The sequence below is a fragment of the Hetaerina americana genome, unplaced genomic scaffold, assembly GCF_022747635.1.
Source record: "Hetaerina americana unplaced genomic scaffold, ioHetAmer1.1.p SCAF_7, whole genome shotgun sequence".
In the NCBI taxonomy this organism is placed as follows: domain Eukaryota; kingdom Metazoa; phylum Arthropoda; class Insecta; order Odonata; family Calopterygidae; genus Hetaerina; species Hetaerina americana.
The window spans coordinates 24166560-24191136 of record NW_027287316.1 but is presented as its reverse complement, the minus strand read 5'-3'; the positions used below and the strand labels follow the sequence as shown (position 1 = coordinate 24191136).

At 36.1% G+C, this 24577-nt stretch overlaps 1 protein-coding gene across 2 annotated transcripts in view; it reads right to left on the bottom strand.

Moving 5' to 3' along the window:
• Positions 1 to 16518: 16518 nt before the first annotated feature.
• LOC139696607 (uncharacterized) overlaps positions 16519 to 24577 on the bottom strand; it is a 32626-nt gene continuing 24567 nt past the window's right edge. For both annotated transcript variants that reach the window (XM_071595413.1, XM_071595414.1), the window contains exons 5-6: positions 19059 to 19262; positions 16519 to 16938 (exon numbers count right to left, since the gene is read on the bottom strand). In XM_071595413.1, coding sequence (XP_071451514.1) covers positions 16725 to 16938; positions 19059 to 19262 — 418 coding nt within the window. In that variant the 3' untranslated portion in view covers positions 16519 to 16724. The remainder of the gene's footprint in view (positions 16939 to 19058; positions 19263 to 24577) is intronic.

Sequence of the window (24577 nt, the reverse complement as noted above, 5' to 3'; positions counted from 1 at the left end):
TTTCTTATTACAGGTGTTGCCTCCTAGTACCTTCCGAAAAGCAAAAGGTATTCTCAGAGAGTACTTCTCCTGCCATTGTGCCAGAGACTCATGTTTTTTCAGATTATTTCAAGATCTATACAAATCTAAAGAGAGACCCAGACATAATCACCTACTTGAAGAGGATTGATAAAATTGTCCTTTGTTGTTATCATTCCCCATTGCTTAAAGTCTCTTATAATATAACAAATGAATCCCTAGAGGAAGATTTCATTTTAGATACTAGACTGCTACAAATGAAAGATGATTTCAGAGGGAAGAAAGAACTTGTGGAGGAAATGATCAAGCTCTGTCCCACCTTGGTAGAGCATCAAAATGAAGAGGCATTTGCGACTGAATCTCATTTGTCTCATCTGAGGTTGGATATGCAAGAATTTATTAGGAAAGTGGCTTTTGTGACAGATTGCCCAAGCTGGGAAGATTTGAATGCATTCTCAGATATTATGTTAAGGCAATATTCAAGCATTAGTGACTCAGGCAATATTCGTGAAAGGTTGATGAAAAAAGCCCGAGGATTAACAGGGAAAAAAGATGCTCAAAGTGTGATCTTATGCCATGAATTAAAAGATCTATTTGAGGAGGTGAAGGCAGAAAGAGGGAAAAGGGCTATCTTAAGATTTAATTTGAGTGACCCAGTTTCCGATTTTGTCGGAAGAGAAAGACAGCTGAGGGAAATGCATCTCCTCCTCGGGGGGAAGCCTTGGTGTCACAAAGATGGCCCATGCAAATACCTGGTGCTGTCTGGTTTGGGTGGAATGGGTAAGAGTGAACTGGCTAGGAAATACTGTAAGAGGCACTTCATTTCACTCTATGACAACATAATCTGGATCGATGCAGAGAACCCAGAGGGAATATGGGCATGCTTGCAGTCCTTAGCATTCAGGGAATTGCAGATTGAAAAGCTGAATCATTGTGGTGGGATGAAGGATATCTCCACGGTTGTTGACGAGATTTTTGACCAACTCAGAGGCCAGAGGACACTGCTAATATATGACAATGCTGAATCTTTCCAGGAAATTAAGAGGTATCTCCCAAGTAATGCTACTAATTGCCACATTCATGTAATCTTGACCTCACGCTTCCAGCATTGGCAGGATATGCCATTGATTCTTCTAGACAATTTTGATCCTGTTGAGGCCTTTGGTTTGGTAAAAAGATACCTTGATCAAATGTCCAGCTGGAATGATGATAATGGCCAAGAACTGTGCCAGATTCTTTCTTACTATCCCCTGGCTCTTAAGCAGGCAGTTTCCTACATTCAAGGGCAATACATACCAACAGAAAAGGAGAAAGATCATATATCTGCATTCATCTTTCGGCTAAAGGAGAGTACAGAAAGTATGTTGGACCACACCATGTGTGAGGAAGCTAAGCATGGCTATGGAGAGACCACATTCAAGATATTAATGAATACAGTGCAGCTTCTCAAGACGTCCCTTCAGGGTCAAATGGCCTTGACCTTACTAAACATTATATCTTATCTCTCTCCAGACTGTATTGATTTTGCAGTTATGTCCAATGTGCTTCCTAAATACAGCCAAGAAGTAATTGAGAATGGCTTTACTGTGCTGTCAAAACTTTCAGTTGTATCTTTTGTGGGCAGCAAGGTAAGAATCCATCGCTTGGTTCAAACTGTGAACCGTATCAGGTTGAGGAGTTTAGGGTCAGAAGCAAATGTTCTAAGGGAGGCAATGCATTATGCTCTTGAAATGGATGTGAGACATTCTATTTCTGTTTGGGGATTCCTTAGTAACTATGCAGATTTGGTGAAGGAATTCTCATGGGTTCCATCAAAGATAATTATGGCACTCCTTCCAGTATGTCATGATGATACAATATTGAAGTTTTCAGAGTCTGCCTTACCATTGTTAATAGCTCATTTTGGTACATTTTCTGTAGAAGTAATGGAAATTGAAGTGCTCATGGTACTGCCATACTTCTCAAAAGGGAGTTACGATGAAGCTGAAAAGTTCATCAAGAAATACTTAAAAAAATGGAGTAAGACTTCAAACTGTAATCCTGAGTTTTATTTTTTGGGAAAGTTTTTGTATGGCTGTTTATTAGAAGCTAAAATGAAAAATGATGAGTCTTTGAGTATTTTCAAAGAAATTGTGTCCGAAAGCAAAATTGTTATGTTTGATTCAATGTACATATCTTTATGTGAACTAAGAATCGCAAATTTAATGCTGAAAATGGGTGTACCTAATGACGAGGAATGGAAAAACATTGAACAATGGAGTCGAAAAGCTTACATAAGCATCCGCACTGAGGTTGAAATGGTTGGGACAATACCAGGCAGGAATAATTGCATACTAACTCAAATTAAGCACCGAGGAAACATGACAGAGGACATATTCATGGTCATGGCTTGTTTTCATATGTTGCCAGAGAAGAATGGAAAATGGGAGGAAGCTTACGAGGTTATAAAATGGTGCTTGGGAAATTTCTCAGAGGCTGATTCATTTTCACAATTTATCACCAGGAGAGGAACATTGTATTTGTCAAAAATTTTGATGAAAATTGGCAAATTTGAACTCGCACTCAATGAGCTGAAGACCCTCTCCTCAAAATTGAAAGATGAACATGATGAAAATTATCTCTTTGAGTACAATTGCTTATTGAGTAAGGTTCTGTGCTTATTGGGTAGATATACAGAAGCATTCCCCATAGTTTTGGGGCTTTGCTTTAACACTGAGCGCAATGCTTTAATTACTGGTGGCTTAATGAATTTTCTGTGTGTCATAGATGACATCTTTAATTCTGGAAATTTTGAAGAAGTATACCATTTGATGGTTGAATTGTTTTTGATGACAGAGAGGAATGTTGGAAAGAATGAAATGCCTTTATTTTTTCTTAAGGCTTCGTTTCAAATATCCCACAAGCTGTATAAGTTTAAAAAGTTAGAAGCAATTGGAATATTGAAAAGTGTTTATCAATTTTCTAAATTGAAGGTGGGAGAGAGGCATACAATTACGTTGTTTTTAAAAGCTATCTTTGCAAGATTTTACCTTGGGTTTGGAAAGAGGAGTACCCTTAAGAAGGGTGTCTCTCACATGCAGGAAGTTGAAAAAATATTGCTGAGTAGATTCCTTGAGGGAGACCCACAGGTGAAGCTATTATTGGAAATGGTGGAGGATGATCTGTCATATTGCAAGTTAATGTCTCAAAAACCTTCAGAAATATATAAATCATTCTCATTCCTAATTTCCGGAAATTGTGAACATTGCAAGATGAAGTTTTGATTCGTTGAAGACTAGGTTAGAGACTATGAATTATTTTGAAAAACTTGATATTACTGTTCAAAATTTCAAAGCATTTTATACATTCCTATAATTTTTAATACAATCATTCTTAAAATGATAAGTTCATTAGCCAATCCTTAAAAATGAGTAATCAGCAGTCTGGGAAAATATTGGTTTTCATTAGTTGGTTTAACGAAAAGTTCCCCAGCTATCATGGGGACTATATTATCCATTTAATTTTCACTTAGAACCGTCATTTGTCAGTGTTATCATGAATGCATTTATAATCTGCACTAAAGTTAACTATTATATGCAGCATAAATTCACTTTATTCCTGCATTTTAGTTAATTGTTAAAATCTGGACATTTTCAAATGTGAAGAAGAAACTGTGCTTGAATCTCTGATGAGGAATATTTTACATCTTAAGGATTTATATAACACTCAACAGTTTGTAAGTGATTTTCCATCAATTCTAATATTAGTTGACTTCCATCATAATACCATGTCACCCTAGCAGCAGATCTTAGCATATTTCAGTCAACCTGAATTTAACAATGTATGCCCACAGTTAAAAAATAGAATGTGAGTGGCATGTCAAGGACGAAGCATCGACATGCTTACTTTTACTGTCAGTGACAATGCTGTTGTAAGGTATATATGGACAGTTTTAAATAAATGCATTCCACCAAAATGAGGTGGTTCAAGGGAAAAATATTCAACTAATCGGCAATAATGAGAGTTTTCAAAATATGGAAGAGTTAAAGCATGTTATTTCTTCTATGATAAATTTTAGTGATTAATTTAAGTCTTACTGTATTTTCCCATCGATAATGCATGCGTTATCTGTACAAAAATGTTCAGATTATCAAAAAAATGACAATGCGCATTATGTAATGAAAATTGAAAAAATCCAAACATTTACATACCTATGTACACAGTAATTTAAAGCTAGAGTTTCACTAAAATAAATTGGTCTGGAAGCATGCCTTTCTAATTGCATTCTATTTTAAACAGATCTGCTACTGTTACAGTTATTTCATCTCATGAAAACATGATTTATGCACTTCATTTATTCTAATACGAAGTACTTATTTATTCAAATACATAGTACTTCGCGTACACGTAGAGTACGTCGTATTATATACACGTATAAATGAATATATGATAGGATAGGTAGATCTCTTGAATCCAAGAAATTCATCACCTGAATCACAATCAAATAAATAAAGTGCATTCATTGTCTCTTTGGGCACATCACGGAGTACCCTCTCAGAAGTTAACTCTTCCTCGTTTTCTAGCACTGGCGTTGAAATATTGCATAAAGCTTTTTCAAATCCATTTTTTACATAAGTCCCTCTCACCCTGCAAACTTTCCTGGCTCCACTGGCTTATATATTCATAAGACACTTCTAATCCTTCCTGATTGTAGCCTTTCATACCAGACATCCACTTTTCCTAACTAGAAAGTAACTTTGATCTAAAAGATTTATTAAAGGATAAACCCTGGCAGCCTTGCAATTTCCTTCTTTCATGAAATGGATGACTTCTAGCTTAAACATCACTGTGTAAGACTTCCTTTCTATGCCTAATATTCTTGAGAAAATTATAAAAGCACAACTCAATTTAGGTTAGAAACAGTTACCATGTAGACGGCACTTTCAAAGAACTTGGAGGGGGTTTAGAACAGCTGAGCGTCGATACTAACAAGGCAAAGCAAACAAAACAAGGAAATCCTATTTCATTCATTCTTTTATATTTGATTTGCTGAAAGTAAATTATATAGCCAATAAAAGGGCACACAAACCAATGTCTCGTTTCGACTTACGAATCATAGCGATAAAGCAATAAGGTAGCACATTGTGTCGGCTTGTAAATATTGTTCATTTTTTGATCCTTCTGTTGTTTGGAATTTATTTCAATCGCCTGACTCTCCTCTCCTGAATACTTACGGTAGATATAGCCACAGGCAATTATGATTTCATGTATTCATTGGTTGAAACCATCTATTAGTGAAGGGATATCGACGTATTTTTACACACAATGCTTATAATTTTTACGCGCATATACACACACAGATGCGCGGAACTATACACGTTCAAAATAACCACCAAGCCCTGGGTGTGTGATGTCTATACTAATTCATGATATCAAAGTTCTGGTTCCACGTTATCGATGAGAAAATATGGTAGTTGTATAAACCAGAAGATGTGAACGTTGAGAATGTGATTGAATTTCCACAGTTTGATGTGCATTGTAATGCAGTTTACAAGCTAATGCAGAACTTAGATTTTGTCGCTAATAATTCTGATCAGGAATGTGAAATGTTAACCGAAGGTTAAGTTACTTGGAGCATTAACATATTAAGAATAATTTACTTATTTTTCCTTCAATGTTAATTTTGTAATTCTCTCTAAGACATTGCTATGCATAGTTCAAGTTTTGGCATTGTTTTTTAGTAGGCAGTGTTTGAAAATTATTCTAATAATGTCAATATAATAGAATGGTAATTTTATTTTGGTGAATTTTAAGTTTTGTGAATCTGCCCTTTCCTGTATTGTGTAACCTGAAGTTTTGCTGGTAGGAATATTTAATAAAATTCCATTTGGACACCAGGGGCACACAAATGCTTATATTTATGAATGTAAAGAGGTCGAAAGAAAACTATGTATTTAATCTTTATCATTGAACATGAGCATTGATAGAAGATTTTCACATTTGTTCTAGTAGAAATAATAACTCTAAATACTCCTATGTTAATCTTTGAATCTGTTTTATTTAACCTTAATATATACCCCTGCATCAAAGTGCCAATAATATAACTATGTTGAAATGTAAACTCAAAAGTAGGTGGCCTTGAGTATAGAGTAATTATAGGCAGACATTTGATGGAATTCAGTAAATAAATTTAAACATTGAGCCACTAGTACATATTCATTTTTCATGTAATGCTTGAGGTATATGAGCAGTTTGACCAAAGACTTCAAGAATAAGGTAAATGACACCTGCTGCTATCATTTGTGTGGGTTTGATTTGATCAATTCTCCTGTATTGACCTATAGCATCGATACCTTATGCTTGGTCATTTTGTGTCCCTCTTGGAACTTAATTATTGTGAAGGTGGTTGGTTTTATGAAATTAAAAATTTTGATGCGTACTATAATTTGAAGTGGAAGCAGTTATACCACTAACTTTATAATAAATTGTGCAAAGCAGTTTTGACTATCTTGAAGTACATACATGGTATTGCCACTGAGTGGCAACAGAGAAATTAGTAATTTGAATTTAGCAGACGTGTGATGACCAAATGTGGAAGCTGGTTCTAATTGCAAATCATGATATCAACAAATAATGTCACCAAAGGGATTCATAACTTTACTTCATAGTGCTGTAATAGGTTTTCTTATTTGCTTGAAAATAGAACCACTCACAGTAACTTGCCAATTTAAGGTAGAGTATGTAAGGACATTCAAATAAGGATGCATACATACAAATATCAACAACAGAAATAACAATAACGGGTTATTTTTCAGCTAATTATGGAGAGTTGGGAAAGAGCGAGGGGAATTAATGTGTTGGAGAAAAGGAGCAATGGTATCACCATAAAAGAGCGTTTAATTTGTGATAATGTGGGAGTGGACATGTAGAGTAATGTGTGTAGGCGGGTAGGTCATGGAGGTACTCTGAAGTTGACATGGGAGAGCACTTCATGGCAGTCGGTGAGAAAGTTATTAGTGTTGTAAATGTACTTCAAATCAGATTTAACCAAGTGGTTGGAAAGTGAAGACAAAATTACATCTTTGGATGCATTACGGAGATTATGGGCTCAGTATTTAACTACTTCTGTGAAGAAATTAATAACACTGTTACGTGTAGCCAGGTTGGTAGGTGTTGATATCGACCAGATGCGAGAGCAATAAGTTATGAGAGGCAAGACAATTGTGGAAAAAAGTTCAGCAGTTGTGGGTCACTTATTTCTGTATAGCCATAGAGGAGGCCTAATAGGGACCGCTTTCTGAATTAGATGGTGTGAGGTCCTACATAGTGAAAGCTCATGATTACTGAATAAATAAACTTAGTATTTTTTCACATTAAAGCTATTATACCAGTGCTGGTTTCGATGCATAGGCAGCATCATCACTGGTTTAGTGAGAACTTTTTTCTGACAGTTTGAATATGCTCAATGTAAGTAAGTCCAGAATCTGTTCAAATTCCAAGATCCTTAAGTGATGACATTCAAGTGAGAGGGATGGAGTAAATTGTATATTTGAAGCTAATGGTAAATTTTTAACAATATTAACATAGCTGGATTTATTTGGAATTGATATAAGTTTCTACATGTTACACCATTGAGAAGTTTTATTTAAGGCATCTTGTAGAGTGTGATAGTCTGAAACATGAAGTATTTCCTTAAATACTTAACAATCATTGGCATAATGAAGGGTGTGGGCTTGTTGAGGGGACAGTAAGGGAGGCAAATTCATATATTAAAAAATTGAAAAGATATGGCCCTCGGCCACTCCCTTGGGGAACTCCAGATTTTACAGGTGACCAAGGGGATGCGACTTCAGGCAGGTTACCTGTTGGGATCCATTCAGAAGGAAGCTCTAGAGCAGATCAAAAAATGAATCATTGAGGGAAAACTGTTGGCAGAGTTTTTAGAGGAGAATTCTGTTTTTGAGAGATAATTTTTTGAATTATGGCTGAAATAAACCCATCACAATTTTTATTGTTTAAGTCCATTCGTTCTTGGGATCCCTAGTATGTTTATACTTGACCAATAAGCTACTTAAATTAAATGGGGTCCCAGAAGATACCTACAATTTATCTACTGCAGATTCTTTCCATTTGTAATGTAGACCAAACAAGTTTGAACACATTTTTAACTTGTAGTGCCAAGCTCTTTAGAGCAAATTTAGTTTAATTAGTCTTTCCATAATTTTTAAAAATAAGTACATTTTATTTGGAGGATAACCATTTACTGGCTGATTGCTAACATATTTTAATTTCGTGGCTGAATCATTCTCTATGTGATTGTGTAATAAAGAGATGATGAATGAAAGATGGTTTATAAGTAACATTGCCCTGAGTCTGCAAGAATAATATGCGCAGCAGAGGCTTTCAGAACTTAGAAAAAGCATGGTCTACCATGGTAAAGGATAATTTTAGAAAATTTAAATATCTGTCAATCTTACTTGGAAATTGAATTAAATTGGGGAGGATATTGTAGTGAATCCTGTGAAATTTCCCAGCTGTCAGTCAGTATTATACCATAGATTTGAAAAATTTTAACCACTGAATAATAGAGTTTAAAAAATTATTTCTCAGATCCAAAAGTTTCTTCTTGGTTTGGTCCATAAATATTTCAGCGAGAACAGAAGAAATCCAGATCAGATCACTAACCCTTCCATCTACTAAAGGAGATTACGTTGAAAAATAAATAATTTTTTCCAAAATTTTAGCGTTTTCTTTTTGGATCGCGTACTTCTGGGACCACCCTCTTCTTCCAATGTAGATTATATTCCATGGCTATAGAGTCACAGATCATAAATTTCTTCCATCTTCAGATAAACCAATAGAACAAAATTTTTCCGTAAAACATACGTGGGAATACTTACAGTGACTTGAATGGTGTTTCCTTAGAGAGCAAAATTAATTTAGTCAAATCAAATGATTTAGATTACAATGCATTTTACAAGCTAATGCTAAACCAATAGTACAAAAGTTTTCCGTAAAACATACGTGGGAATACTTACAGTGACTTGAATAGTGTTTCCTTAGAGAGCAAAATTAATTTAGTCAAATCAAATGATTTAGATTACAAAGCATGTGATTCAAAAAAATCATGTTTTTTATAGTATTGCATTACATGTTCAATAAATGCACTTTATTCATGAATGGTCATGATGTTGTCTTTAATAGATAATTATCATTTTAGTAGTTTGAAATTACCAAATTTATTAAATTATGGTTTATGGCATACATGCAACTTGTATGTGATGGAGGAGTTCATGATTCAATCCAGGTAATGATTCAAACGGTAGGGGAATAGAAAATGTTGGTATAAAAAAAGCTTGGTTTGCTCACAGTACTGCGGTGAATTAGAAGAGAAACTGACATACCTTTTCTAGCCAAAAAACATAACTGTTAAATGGTACTGACATTGATGTCATGTTCTCCTTGGCACTTTCTGCTTTTTTCATTTAGATTGCATCAGAGGCTTCATCATTCAATGTTTTAATTGCTACTTTGTATGTTCCACAAGTGGGAATCTCCATATCTCAGTCCATGATGCTGCAACAGTCAATGCCATTTGACCATATGAACGAATTAAAGTGAAAGCTCACTTGTCCTAATGATTCTCACCTATTCAGCAATAATCAGTTTATATTAGGATAAATCCCAAATGGAATCATTGTGATGGTAGATAATTCACAAATTAACTTAACCTTACACAATGGCACTTCATATCCATTACAACGTTTATCCAATAATTTCCAAAGAGGAAAAATTTGGACGCATTTAATTTGCAGTTTCATCCACCCTAGGTTTATACCAAAGTGATAGGGCAATCAGATAATGATGGGTTTTTTGTAATTACTTCAAAGTTAACTCCTGATAGGTCAGGTCATGAAGATCATGTGTCCCCTCCATTATCAGTTAGTGTTATAATTGCAGCTGAATTTCAATTGCCTCACTTAACAACTAGACATATCTCATGAATCACGCACTAGTGATTTCTGTGATGGGCTTCCAAAATTTCACGAACCAGAAATTAGTATTATATATTTTTATACTTCTAATTATGGTATACATTCAATCACAGTATATCTAAACAATTATAAGTGACCAGAATATTTTTTTTGTATGGGTTGCCACCTACAATTACTTGTATTTTGAAAATGTCCTTGCACTTTTAATTGTTCGCCATTCAATTCAACTTCAAAATTCTTAATTTGACCTATGTGGAGAATAAAACTCTCTGTTCACTTCATAAGCACTCCACTCACCACTCCCTCGCTCAATTTCCAGATTTCTTTACTAACCCCCAATTAAATAACACCTTCCTCATGCACTGGATAAAATGTTTTAAGGTTAGGTGATTTTAAGAGATAACACAGTTGCCATCCAAGGGCCACAGTGTTGCTGATCTATGGCTGAGAATGGATTATATCAATTCAACATATATTTACCTGAGTGGTTGGTCATTATTTAAGTCATTAGTAAAATTAATTAAGAGGTTCATCTGGTGCAAGCTGCCATTCCTGTTAAATCAAGGACCATTGAGTCTGAGGTTCTCAAAAGAGGATCCTATTATCTTTAGAGGTAAAAATTAAAGAAAAAGTAAATAGGATAAATATCCTACATTGAATGGTTATCCTTTGATTCTTATTCCCTCTGCCACTGTTGAAACCCAGTCCCTGATCAACATCTTGAATCTGTGTTGTAAGGCTTTGAGAATTGCCTGCAGTTGCCATCTTAGATCTGTGGTGGGCCCTGGTTATTTATGTATTCTTTTGTGATTTCGTGCAACTGCCATCTTGATTCTGCACCCAAAATTTCCTGCTACCATGTTCATAATTTAACTATTTATTCTGTCTATTACAACAGCCTAGTTTTTATTGATGTAATATGTGGGTAACTGAGTAACATGTCGGAAATAAAAGTCTATACTAATTAAAGCAGTCATACAAAGAAACATTTTCCCCAGCATCTTCTACACTAAGACTTGGTGTTGTCGCTTGTGATAAATCACAAGTACTGTCATCCTATTTCACTATTTATACTGTGAAGACAGAAAGTAGCAGGAATTCCTATGTACATGACGACAAGAGGTCATATAGAGAAAGACATTGTATATGGTCAGTCGGACAAAATGATGGTGAATGTATGTGAATGAAAACACTTGATAATGATAAGGAATTGGAATGCTATAGAAGCAGAGAGGGGAGAGTGAGGTAGTATGTTTTAGAAGCAAGAAATGACCATGGGGAGAAAGCTTTAGTTTTGCATGAGAAGCTTAAATGCCACAATAGTTGTTGGCACTCATGAAAACTTGTATGAGTACCATAGAAAAAAAACAATTTTAATATACATATCTTCTTGAGACCGGGGCAACGGAAACATATGCATGGTTTGCTGATGACAAAATATATCACATGAACACATTTTGGCCACCTTAGTTTGGTAGCTACGAGGGTCATCCGGAAAGTAGTACCCGTTCGTGAAATAAAGACACAAAAGTAAATATTAACAAACATAAAAAATTTTATTTGAAAGAGGATACTTTAAACTACTTCTCAACATAATCTCCAAGCAAATTAAGGCATTTGTCATAACGTGTGACAAGTTTCTGTATTCCTGCTGCATAGTCCTTCGCCGCCAGCTCATTGAGATACGCGAGGGACCCATCTTGCACAAATTTTTGCATAATGCAGATGGTGTTTAGCAATTTCATGAACAATTGTTCGAGAAACATTGGGAAAATGCTCACAGATGTCATCAATTGTGACGCGCCGATCGTTCCTCACGAATTCGTCAACTGAGCTCACCAGTTGGTCTGTAATGACAGACGGTCTCCCCGAACGCTCATCGTCGTGTGTGTTCCCCCTCCCCATGTTGAAGTTGCGACACCACCGCCGAACAGACGACTCGTCCATTACATTGTCTCCATACACCTCCTTTAATTGGCGATGAATATCACATGGGCGAACGTTTCTTGCATTGAGGAATTTAATCACTGCCCTCACTTCACAACTGGCGGCGTTCTCAATTTTTTTAAACATTGTAAACAATCACAGAAACAACACAGGCAATGCTAGCGTCACGCAACTTGGCTCAGAGAAGGCAGACAAGCCACTGAAGCTATCTGACCTCGTCCAGCGGCTACTCGCGTCGTCAGCACTTCATGCGGCACGAACGGGTACTACTTTCCGGATGACCCTCGTAGTTCGTGATCATGTGTAAAATATTAACATGATAAAAGTACTATACAATTATGTATACAAATGATCAAGGGTTACCTGTTTGCTGAACCAGTTGAAGAATGCAGCCTATAATGATACAAATTATTAATGCAGAAAAATAATTAAAATGACGATCAATATGGGTGATTTTTGGTTGAAATTGGGATAGTTGGCAAGTTAGAAGGTGGTATTTATCGTTGGCAGGGAATAAAATTTTTTCAATTCGAGATATTTATCTCATTTAGATATGTTGGAAATATGGAATGGGAGCTGTGCGGAAAACATTATATCCAAATTTTATTGGGAAAGGAAGCGTCTAATGCGAGAGTATTCAGCAGCCGAAATAGAATTCGTAACGAATTGAGGAAGAGGCTGTTTAGGTGCTTTAGGTGGAGTATGGTTTCGTATAATTGTGAAACATGGACGATTAAGGCAAGAGAAGTGAAGCCAAGAAAGAAGACACCATTAAGAGAACTTCCCTCTTTCTTCACCAACGATGCCTAGAACCTCTTAGTATGATTACTTTTGACCGTTCAATTTTTTCCATCCATCTTAGCACCCACATCTCAAAAGCCTGAATGCTAAATGCTTGTCCTATTTCCGTGCCCACAGAGCCATAGAAAACCACACTGCATAGCAGTGCTTTCACTAATCTTTCTTTTAGTGTGGTTTAAATACGTATTTTCAATACTGAGATTCTCTCTATCCAACCCCACCACTTGGAGAAATTTCAATGGCATAAGGTGACGAAACAAATATTCCGTTAAATTAAAACATTTAAAAAAATTCATATTATTCAGTAATACAGTTTGAAAAGGAATACCAGGGCCTAGGGGTCAACGGCCCCTGCTCCCTCTCCTCTGGCTACGCGCGTGATTGTAGCATTAAATATTTTAAAAAATAATTACAAAATGTTGTCTTTCAAGCCACGTGTTAATTCATCCAATTCTGCATTACGTTGCGACGGCGGCATGCGTCACCGACATTCCTCGTTTCCATGACTCCGGAAACCCCATAAAGAAAAAGAAGAAAGAGTGACCCAAGCGTTGAGTGTTTTTTTTTCACGAATTGAGCAAATAGAGGATGGTGGTGAGTATCGTCTTTCACTCGTTGCCACAACCTTAGCTCGACTGCGTGGGTTCAACCTGCTCAGAAAATTCAAGCTAGGCTATTCGCGCATTCGTCCGAATCTGCGTCATCTTTGGCTTGGCAACCAATTAGGCCGTAGGTCACCATTTTTAAGTGTTGTGCCAAAGGAGTTGCCCATTTTTCAACTTTCAAGGATGGCTGCGGGGCCGTCATGTTATTTATTCAGAACTCCAAGGCACACAGCAAGCGCATGGGTCATCGTACTGTTTTATTTCCTTATATAGCAGGAATGAAAATCGGATATGTCGGAGGCGCATATGGATAAAACGTAAAGTAAATATGTATGAATCTACACGTCCATCGTACGGGTTGTGGTTGAATATCTACACATCCATTAGTTTATTAATGCATTTAATTACATATATTACATCATAGTAAATATATTTGGATGCGTGGGTTCAATTTTGTAATGATAGCAAACCGTGCAAAAGAACGAATATTTGAGTGTGTTTGTCACGGCGTTTATCTACCTTATTTTTATCTCGATGATCGGATCGAACAACATAATTTCAGGTCATAATAATTCTATCGGTGTCCCAAGATAACACAATACTCCCCGTATTATTATAAGTCTTTACACCTTCCTTGCTCTCTTCATGAGTCAGAGGACTCCCAAAATAATTTCTCAAACCCGTCACGCTTCCTCTTTTCTCGTGGCAATTTCCAACACATTTGACGGATTTTCTTCGCATCTTTTGCAAATACTGATTAAAAGTTTTCTCTAATGGATATATGGGTACTACTTTCCGGATGACCCTCGTATTATCTGTACTTCAACATTTGTACAGATATTACTAAAAAAATAAGGAATGACCAGACTTAAGCCAGTCCTTTGATCCATCATCAGAAAGAAAGACATTTGCTCACATATCCTGGTGCAAGTATGTACAGAGTGCGTTACGAAAGTAATGCAATTGAATTTCCTGCACCACTCCTATTGGTCTGGGTGGGATAGAACCACTTGGAGTAGGTGGGGGTACACAAAGCTTTGCCACAAAACCAGTCTCAGTGCTCTCCAAGCTGTGGAAGTGGCAGGATGTCAGTTATTGCAAACCTCTGCACACTGACTGTGTCACAAAAAAAAATGGAATCGACGATGGAGCAACGTGACACGATTAAGTTTTGTGCTAAACTGAAAAATCTCTTGAGGAGACAAACAAAATGATTCAGGAGGCTTACAGCATCTCTGCTCCGTCCCACTCACAAGTTTCGAGATGGTTAAAGGCCTTTAAGGAGGCCCAGGAAGAGGTTCACAACGAATAATGCTCTGGGCAGCCATCAATCAGCAAACATGACAACAATGTGGCTTGTATTTGACAGATGTTGGACTCTGACCCTCAATTGAGTATCAAGATGGTTGCCAATGAACTGAACTTGTCATCTACTGTTGTTACTGAATATTTAGCGATTAGGAAAGTGTGCCGCAAGCTTGTGCCCAAGGTGTTGTAAGACGACCAAAAGACCAACCGAGTGGAAATTTCAATTGAACTTTTGCAACGTATTGAAAATGAACCTGATTATTTGAACAATGTCATTGCCGGTGATGAAACCTGGGATTTTGAATATGACCCAGAAACAAAACACCAAAGCTCTCAGTGGCACATCGACCAGTCCCCCAAGCCAAAAAAGCCAAGAATGAGCTAATCAAAAGTGAAAACAATGCCCATTGTCTTTTCGACAGGAAAGGAGTGGTCCATAAGGAGTTTTTTCCTCAAGGACAGACAGTTAATGCTGCCTGTTACGTGGACGTGCTGGAAAGACTCTGAAAAAGGGTCATCAGGACAAGAAAAGACAACTCGGGCACCTGCCAACTCCATCACAAAAAGAATGACAACATGCCTTGACAGAACGTGCTACGAGTCCGCGAGTTTCTGGCCGAATGCCAGATGCCAATGCTGCCCCTCCCCCCCTATAGTCCTGACGTCACCCCAGCAGACTTCTTTTTGTTCCCTTGGATTAAGGCAGCCCTGGAAGGAACCTGTTTTTCATCCATAGAAGAGATCCAATCAGCCGTAACAAAGACCTTGCGAGAGATCCCCGAAGATGCCTTCAAGGGTGTGTACTGGTCATGGCAGAGTCGCTGGAAAAAATGTGTATAGCCCCAAGGACAGTACTTTGAAGAATTTTAAGAGTTTGAGCAAATCAGTTCAATAAATTACTTCAAAAAAAATTGAATTACTTTTGGAACACACTCTGTATATAAGTGGTCCTTCATCAATCTTCTAGGATTATTTTAATTCAAATTTGATTAGAGTATCCATATCAATCAGCCAGAACATGCATTTTTTGTTGCTAATGTATATTAACTTAAGTTTTATTTGATGAAATTATATCTTGCCTAAAGTGGTGCATTTTTACAGGAAAGGCTCCAGAAAATAATTTGAAAATTAAATAAAAAAGATTCAAGAATATTATCCTTGTTTTACTTGTATAAAATTTTTTCTACAGAAAAATTGCATGTGAGATTCATCTGAAAACATTGTTGAAAATATTTCCCACAGTTAAACATTTACATTTCTTTTTTTCAAGTCACTAGATCTTAAGCATCAATATATTTTATAATAGAAGGCTTACCCTAACTTACATTTAAGTAATAGCTAAAAATTGTTTAACTGAATTGAAATCAGACATTGCACAAATTACTATGCAATTGCATTGTTACCGACATTTACTTCATCAAATTAAGAGAAGATATGCAGTCCAAATACAGTAATTAAGGTAGTTATTAAATTTCAATTACCTAATTACTAGCATTAGCTATTTCACTAACTCTGCATACCACAACTTAGGTTCATACGAAGCTATTACTCATTTGATTAAAACTTTAGTTCAATTCATTTATCAGAATTCAATTTAATATGGTGTCTTATAAAAATTCAGTCCATTTATTTAACACTGCATGCTGTACCACATTCCAAATGCACTGACTAAAATTGTTATTATTTACTCAAGAGACATTATCCATATATTTCATGAAGTTTTCTCGGGTCTTCCACCAGGTCAGGGGTTCCATATTGGCTGATGTTTCGATGCCCGACTCGTGCATCGTCCTCAGGGTAGATGATCATCTACCCTGAGGACAATGGACGAGTCGGGTATTGAAACATTGGCCAATATGGAACCCCTGACCAGGTGGAAGACCCGAGAAAACTTCATGAAGCACATACGCCGGGAAAGCACCAGATCTTACTTCATTATCCATATATGACACCCTTTTGGATGATTTTGAGAGTTCATCAAATAATTCCCAGTAAAATTTTAACAGTTGCAATCACAAAAGTCAATGACCACAGCACAAAACCCACCAAATACAATTTTGTTTCATCACAGTCATTCTTTAGATCCATTAGCAGCCCTTGTAAACCTCTCTGCTAAGGTTGAAACAGGCACTCTTGAGGTCTTTGTCAGTCTGAAGCTGGTATTGGTTGTCTTGGGTACAGAATTTATTTTTCTTGTATCATCAAGATTTTCAAAGTTACTGATCATCCTATTGATTGAATTTACTGGCTTATTCCAACGGAAGTCTCGCTCCATTGGCATTATCCTGTTGTAATAAAGATAGTTTTAGCACTCATTTCTGTGTAATAGTATCATAAAAACATAAAAAGGCTAAATTAGAGTGTATCATCATCACTGTTTCATTGCAATTTATGTAATAACTATCACTTTTTAATTAATCAACGATACCAACTTTACCCCTCAACGTAGGTTTTTTATAGTCACAGTAACCAAGCCCTGCTACAATTCTAAGCATCTCTTTTCAGCATGAAACGACGTATATCAACTCATCATTTTATAGATCTACTAACCTTCTACCTCGCTTTATTCCATTTAAATCCTTTCCTTCATCCATCTCACTTATCGAACAATCTGCCATCCATCATGGCCTTAAACATTTCATTGCCTCCCAATATCTCCAACATCCACTTTCCCTGATTTCTTTGAATTTTTCTTCCCCAACCAAACCTAGAGCTTCATCATCTTCATACGCTTCGTCATCGTCATTGGCTCTATTCTACTGATTTCTATTGCATGGATATTTCTTCAATTATATTGCACACATTTTAAGTGATATGAAGATGGGAGTGATGTGATATTCAGAGCCTGTAAACTCAATTCCCATTAGAGCTCTAATAGATACACCAACAATTTATTTTATGCTTACTTCTGAGCAGATAACAGTATAGCGGCCGTTGATGTATATCCCCAGAACTGTGACCCCATAGCATGAAATTAATTTACCTTTGCATGTTAAACAATTGGAGGTTTCTCTAGATACAAGGGTGTGTAGGGTGATCATGCTCACATGTTCTACCCAATCAAGGTTTTCCCTAATTAGTATTATTAAAACTTTAGCACAACCAGGGTTGTGAATCACATGCCATAGAACCTTCCATTCACACTTTCACCATCTCAGGTCTGAAGATATCAGTCTTACAGAAGTCCACATTATTTCACTAAAAACCATAATCTCTAATGGAAATTTTGAATGGGTTTATATTTCTCCGGAGTTTGTTGTATGTTGACAAAAAGGACCTATCTATGGGATGGGTTGGTTCAACTTTGGCACACCTGGGGAACAAAGTTTCTAAAATCATGATAACACCATAGTTTGGCTAATATTAATTTTCATAGCTCCTTAGTGCTATCCCCATTATTATAAATGAAATTGAGAGAACTCAGTTGACAAGTGCAACAGTCATATGTAATGTTATGAACTTATTTCCTCAGACAAGTGAATTGTTGTTAAAAAAAACTGGCAAGTGAAGATGGAAAATTGTTTGAATAGATGACTTGACTTGTTCAGTACTTAATTTTTTTAAGCTTTAAATATATTTCACTCAAATTGATCAGCTAAACTCCTAGGTTACTTATGCCAGAAATAAACTTGCTTCTTGGATAACTTTGAATTTTTTAAGGTCAGTGCAGGTCAGTAACATGGTTTCATAAATCTGCTTGTCATGCTTAAAAATAAATTTTGTGGTTATACTGAATTTGAAGTTTAAAGAAGTTCATCTTACACAAGCATCTGAAAGTCCCTGTAGATATTGAGGTAATAGTTTTGCAACATACTCTTCCTTTGAATTTGCTCTTGCGTCCGTGTTTAAATAATTCAAAACTGTATTTATGAGAAGCAGCCCATTGATTAAACCTATTTTATCCATGCATTTGGTACAGGGGAGTAAACATGTTGTGGTATTACAATTTCAATTAAATTTAGGATTTTGTTCCATTTACCTTGGACATGAAAAAAATCTCATGGAATACTATGACTTTTAAAAACATGTTCCTACATTGAATTTCGATTATGATTCCAATGTAAGGCATTTCTTTTATTTACAAAACAAGCCCAAATCCATGATTAAGCACCCTTGTACTCACATAAACATGGGTACTGTCAACCCCGTGTTAGGTATTTTTATTATATCAGGGAACAAATTTAACACTACCATTATTAATCAAACACAAAAATCTTCAGGATAATGAATGACTAGACTAGTAGAATTAGTTGATTAGATTGTTTGAATAGCTGACTGAAGAAACAGTAATGCTCTCAATAATTTATTTTATGTTCTAATTCTTAGGTTATAACTTCATTTCATTTCACATGCCACTGTGGGGTAATGAAATACTGTGTTTAAAGATTTGGCTGGGAACACTCACCATCTATGTCGAATACGACAGACATTTGACTCCAACAAATCCTCTCCATCCAAGCCACTGGAACTTGTGCTATCCTTCTTCAGTACATTTCTTGACTCCATCTTCCTCTCCTGGTCCTGCAAACTTCGGTTTCCAAGTTCTGTGCTGACATTTACTGGATTATCTTTCTTCACAGGTGTGTCTTTTTGGGATGAATAAGGGATCCTGTCATCCAAAAGGCATAAGAAAAAATGTCAACATCATGCATGTAATGAAATTGGAAAGCATCATTAATTCAATCAAATGGAAAAACTTGACCTTTGAAGATATGACCAAGAACACGCATCATACATCTAAATCATTTTCCCCGGGATTCTTACTACCACCTGCCTCATTTGAACTTTGCAGTTCCTAGTAGGATGAATTGGAATGATGCACCATAAATGCATAGCTTTTAACTTCTCATTCAGGCTCAATTCCCTCCAATGTGATTAGCATACATTCTTCAATGTACAATTTTGCTCTTCACATGATGCTAAAAAGCTTGGGACTCTACCAATCAGATAGGGGGTACAAACATTGCCAGTAAATACTACTCATAGTACTCCTAAATCTTGTATCTCTCTTATGGAAATAAAAAGGTCACCGGGGGAACCCAGTAAATATTATAATATTTTGAACTCCAATTCCTTAATTTTCACATTCAAAACTGTGCAGGTGTGCACCAGGCATTGTCTTGATGGAAGGGAATTTTTCTTTCAAAACATCAAAGTTATCATAAATCTTTTTCAAGATCCTTACTCAAAAGCATGCTCCCTGTGAAAGCTTCTTTACCTGATACAATTCTTTTTCTAATGTCCACACTATTTTGACTATCTTGGTCCAAAACAATCCCAAGATAGGTAAAATTCCCCCTAGTCTACTTTTTGCTCTCTTATTTTATTGTTTAGCTTAGTCTTCTTCTTTTGCGACCATGGTTCAATGCTGCGCATCAAAACTTCTATGAATTTGATCCAGTAATCTTCGAATACATACCCTCCCCCTCTCCTCCCAGAGCCAGGCTGTATAAGTTTGAAAATTTTTTAAGTATGTCTCCTGATGATGATGCGCAGCATCAAAACCATGGTTGTGTGAAGTATTAAATCTTTATGTGGAAGTGCAAAGTTTCTTTTTTTACCCTCATCATTAGGAATAGCAAGACTAACTCACAGTTTCCCTGGAGCGGTAGTGGATTAAGATCATAATTTAATACTGATTAAGTGTAATGCTAGATTCAAGAAGGTAAAATAAGGCAAATGTTGAGGAAATAAAAATTAGAAAAAAATGGGAACATATCAAAGAATGAACAATAAAGGCCACAAATGAAACTATAGGAACATTGGAATTGAAAATAAATAACTTGGCTTTTCTACATAGAAAATTTTTTATTTACTACCTAGGTTTCCAAAGAAACTGCAGGAGATGCCGCAAGATACCCAATCCTAGTGAAGGCCAATGATTTTTACACTCTGAAATTGTTACCTAGGTTTCGTTATGGCATAACATCATCAGGTAAAAATATAGACCGAACACAGTAAATATAGCTCTGGACAGAGGAGAAGAGGAGGGAGGGAGGAAATCAAGGATTGGTTGAGGTAGGAAGAGGAGGATTGTTAATATTGATAAATTAGCTGGCTGGGAGGAGGGATTTACACAATGTTGAAAAAGGTTTGCTTGGCATCGGGTTAGTTGGCAGAGGAGTGGGGAATGGGTAATGTGAACGTGGAGAACGATACCGGGTAATTAGTCAGGTAATTAAGTAGCAGCCTGGGAGGGGTTACTACATTTTTGAAAAAGTTTGCTTGGTGCCAGTTTAGTTGGCAGAGGGGTGAGGGAAATACAATAACGGGGAACGTGAAGGGTAAAGAAAATTGTTGGTCAAAACATCTTCTCCGTAATCCAGCTGGAGCAATTAGAAATCCTTCAGCAGATGGATTATGGAGAAGATCTTTTGACTAACGATTTTCTTTACCCTTCACATTCCCCATTATTGTATTTCCCCCACTCCTCTGCCAACTAACCCGATGCCAAGCAAACCTTTTTCAACATTGTATTTATCTCTCCTCCGTGCCTGCCAATTTATCAATGTTACCATTCCTCCTCCTCCACCCCCTCTTCCTACCTCAACCAATCCTTGCTTTCCTCCCTCCCTCCTCATCCCCTCCATCCAGAGATACATATACTGTGTTTGACCTATATTTTTACCTGATAATGTTAAACCATAACAAAACCTAGGTAGTAAATAAAAAATTTTCTACGTGGAAAAGCCAAGTTATTTATTTTCAATTTCAATATAAAGATTTTCCACTGAGTGACGCCAGAAACTGTTTTATTTACTATAGGAACATTAAATCAGATAAGGGAAAGGAAACCATGGATTATAGGCAAGATGATGAGAAAAATGGTCAAGAGAAAGAATTGAAATAATGTAAACACAGTTAGGTAGAAGGACGTATAAATACTTAAATAATAAACTGAGGCAGGTAACAGAGTAGAAGAAGCTTAATGAAAGATGCAGTGCAAGGATATGGAAAGTTTACAAGGGAAAGTTGAAATTGGCATGATCTACAGGAAAGTGAAAGCACTGTCAGGAAATAAGAAGGGAAAATCCATGCAAGCTATCAAGATTTGTCAGAAAAATTACCAATTGAGCAATGAAATATGTAAGAAAAATGGAAAGAATATATTAAAAAAACTATATGGTAAAGACATTACGCCACCAAGGTTAAACATACAAAGAGAATATTATGTAAATAATGATACCTTAGGCCCAGAATTATTTGATGGTGAGTTAGAGGGTAATGAAAGGAATTGAAATTAAATAAGGAAATGAGGGTAAATAATATTTCTCCAAGCTATTTAAGGGTTAACAAAATGTGAAAGGATGAGTTTTTATGGAATAATTCATAGCATTTCCTAGGGTGGAATTAGGCCAAGAGATTTGGTCAGATCATTATTAGCTCCTCTTCCGAAAAAGGGAAAGGCAGCCAAAGGTAAGGAATCGTACAGAACAATAAGTTTGATTCCACATGCAGCTTAAGGGGTTTTCAGAATCATCAATTAGAGAATGGAAAAGAGGGCAAATGATTATTTAGGGAATGATGAGTTTCGGTTCAGAAAGGGCAAATGCATATGTGAATCCATCACAGTAATCAGGACCCTAATACAGGGGAACATAGAATAGATTCAGGATATATTTGTTTGTTTCCTAAATTTCAAAGAGTTCAATTCAGAGGATTAGGTAGAATTAAGCAATATGATGCAGAAAATAGGAGTAGATTGGAGGGATAGGATAATTATCCTTAACCTGTACTTGTCTCACATTGTTCAGGTGAAAGCCACGGATAGAAAACTGCAATAGGCGAAATTAGGAAGAGTGATAATGGGGGGGCTGCCGATTATCAAACATGATTTCCAACTTGTATGAGAAGGAAATGGTTCAAGGGGTGTGGATAGAGCCAGAGATAGGGATGAAATTCCGTGAGCAATTCATATCAGTTATATTGATATCAATTATGTTTGCAGATGATCAAGTTTTAGCAAGGCAGTCAGCAAAGGAGTTAACAGCATTTGTGAGCACATTAGAAAGTCAGCGCACTTAGTATGAGATGATAATAAATGTTAAGAAAACTAAGGTTACGTGGGTTTTGAGAAAGAGAAGGGGTAATTTAAACTTAAAAATAGAAGCTTATAAACTAGAGCAAGTGGAGCAGTTTACCTATCTTGCAAGTGTTCTGTACCAAAATGTTCAAAATAGAAGGGACATAAGAAAGACAAAGAATTGCATTAGGTAATAAAGCTTTCACAAGGAGTAGGGAATTTATGGCAGGGACCTTGAATAAGGATACTAGGAAATCGTTCATTAAAATTTAGATATAGAGTGTAGTTTTGCATGGCATAGAAACATTGTCATTGAAGTAAGATGATAGGCATAAACTGGAGGCTTTTGAAATGTAGGTGCTGGGAAAGATGAAAAAGGCAAGAGTGGACTGAAAGGAAAACAAATGAGGGAAAGCTAGGTACATTAGGGGAGCAGAGCAGATTGCTGGAAGATATCAATCAAGGCAGGAAAGATGGATGCAGAGCATTTTGATTGGTGGTTGTAGACTGTGACAAAGGGTAAAATGTTAGGCAAACGAGGAGGATGAAGGAATATGATAGGCATGTTGGACATAATGAATGGAAGAAGGAAGTCTGTGGAATTGAACAGTAACTTATTGTATAATAATAATAATAATAATTTTATTGGACATTAAACAAAATAGTTTTGCAATAGTCTTCGTCATAGAGATACATAGTTTAGAGATTATGGTTACATAAACACATATTTAGATACAACGGGTAAATATCAAAATTCTCAAAATACATCTGGTGAGACAAATGATGTATGTCTATCATGGACCACACAATTTTTGAATCAAAAAACTCATTTACTGAGTAGAATGCTTTTTTAGTCAGCCAGTTCCGGATAACTTTCTTAAACTTGGGCACACTCACAACTTTAGCCTCAGAGGGCAATCTATTAAACAAACGAATTTGTAGAATATTGAAAGAATTGCTGTTCTTGGCTAATCTGCAATAGGGAATGTCTAGTGTATCACTGTTCCTTGTAGACAGATGTCACGTTTTATTCTGTTATGAAAAGCAATAACAGTTATCATTCTATCATCGCACCATAGTACAGGTTGTGTCCATCCAAAACCTACCTAAACTGGTAGAATACCAATAATAATTATTAATAAATGACCATATGCTACTACCCTTCCCCTCACCTTTAAATAACAATTAAAGCTAGCACCACTGACTTGAGTAAAAAAACCTGTTTTTTTACCTAAGGCCGTAAAGATTGTTGAAAATCAATTACTGTATAAAAGACTAAATTGAAATAGATATTGTACTTTCCACCAATTTCTTTACCATTGACATAAAATGCCTTTCACCATTCAAAACATGATTCTCAAAGTTGCATTGTGCCTGAGGATGACATCTTGAGCATTGAAACATGCTCTAAGAATTAAAATAAAAATAAACATGAAATAATACATCTTCATTCGCTTTACACTTTTATTCATGAATAAAATAAAATGGTATGATCTAATAATCAGAGAATTTGAAAACATACCCCATTTAGGGGCTGTCCTTTGATTACATAGGACTTCTGAGGAGTGGTGTGCTATTTTATTTTTTTTCCTTACACAGAATGGAAGGGAGGAGGATTTAGGAGCAATCTTACCTAATTCTTATTAGAGATTATTTCTGCAAGTGTATGCGAAGAAATGAGTTTAGTTATCCTTGATGAGGCAAGATGACATCATGTAAATACTTATCAATTTAACTCACTTAAGAATTATTTAGGCATTTACAAACTCATTAAAAGGGTTTAAGAATGGTTTCATGCTGCTGCAGGTATGTATAATGATACCAGGACAATAAGAAATCAAGTGTTATTTTATGGTAGTGTATCTTCACAAAACATATAATTGAATTGATCAGTATTCATA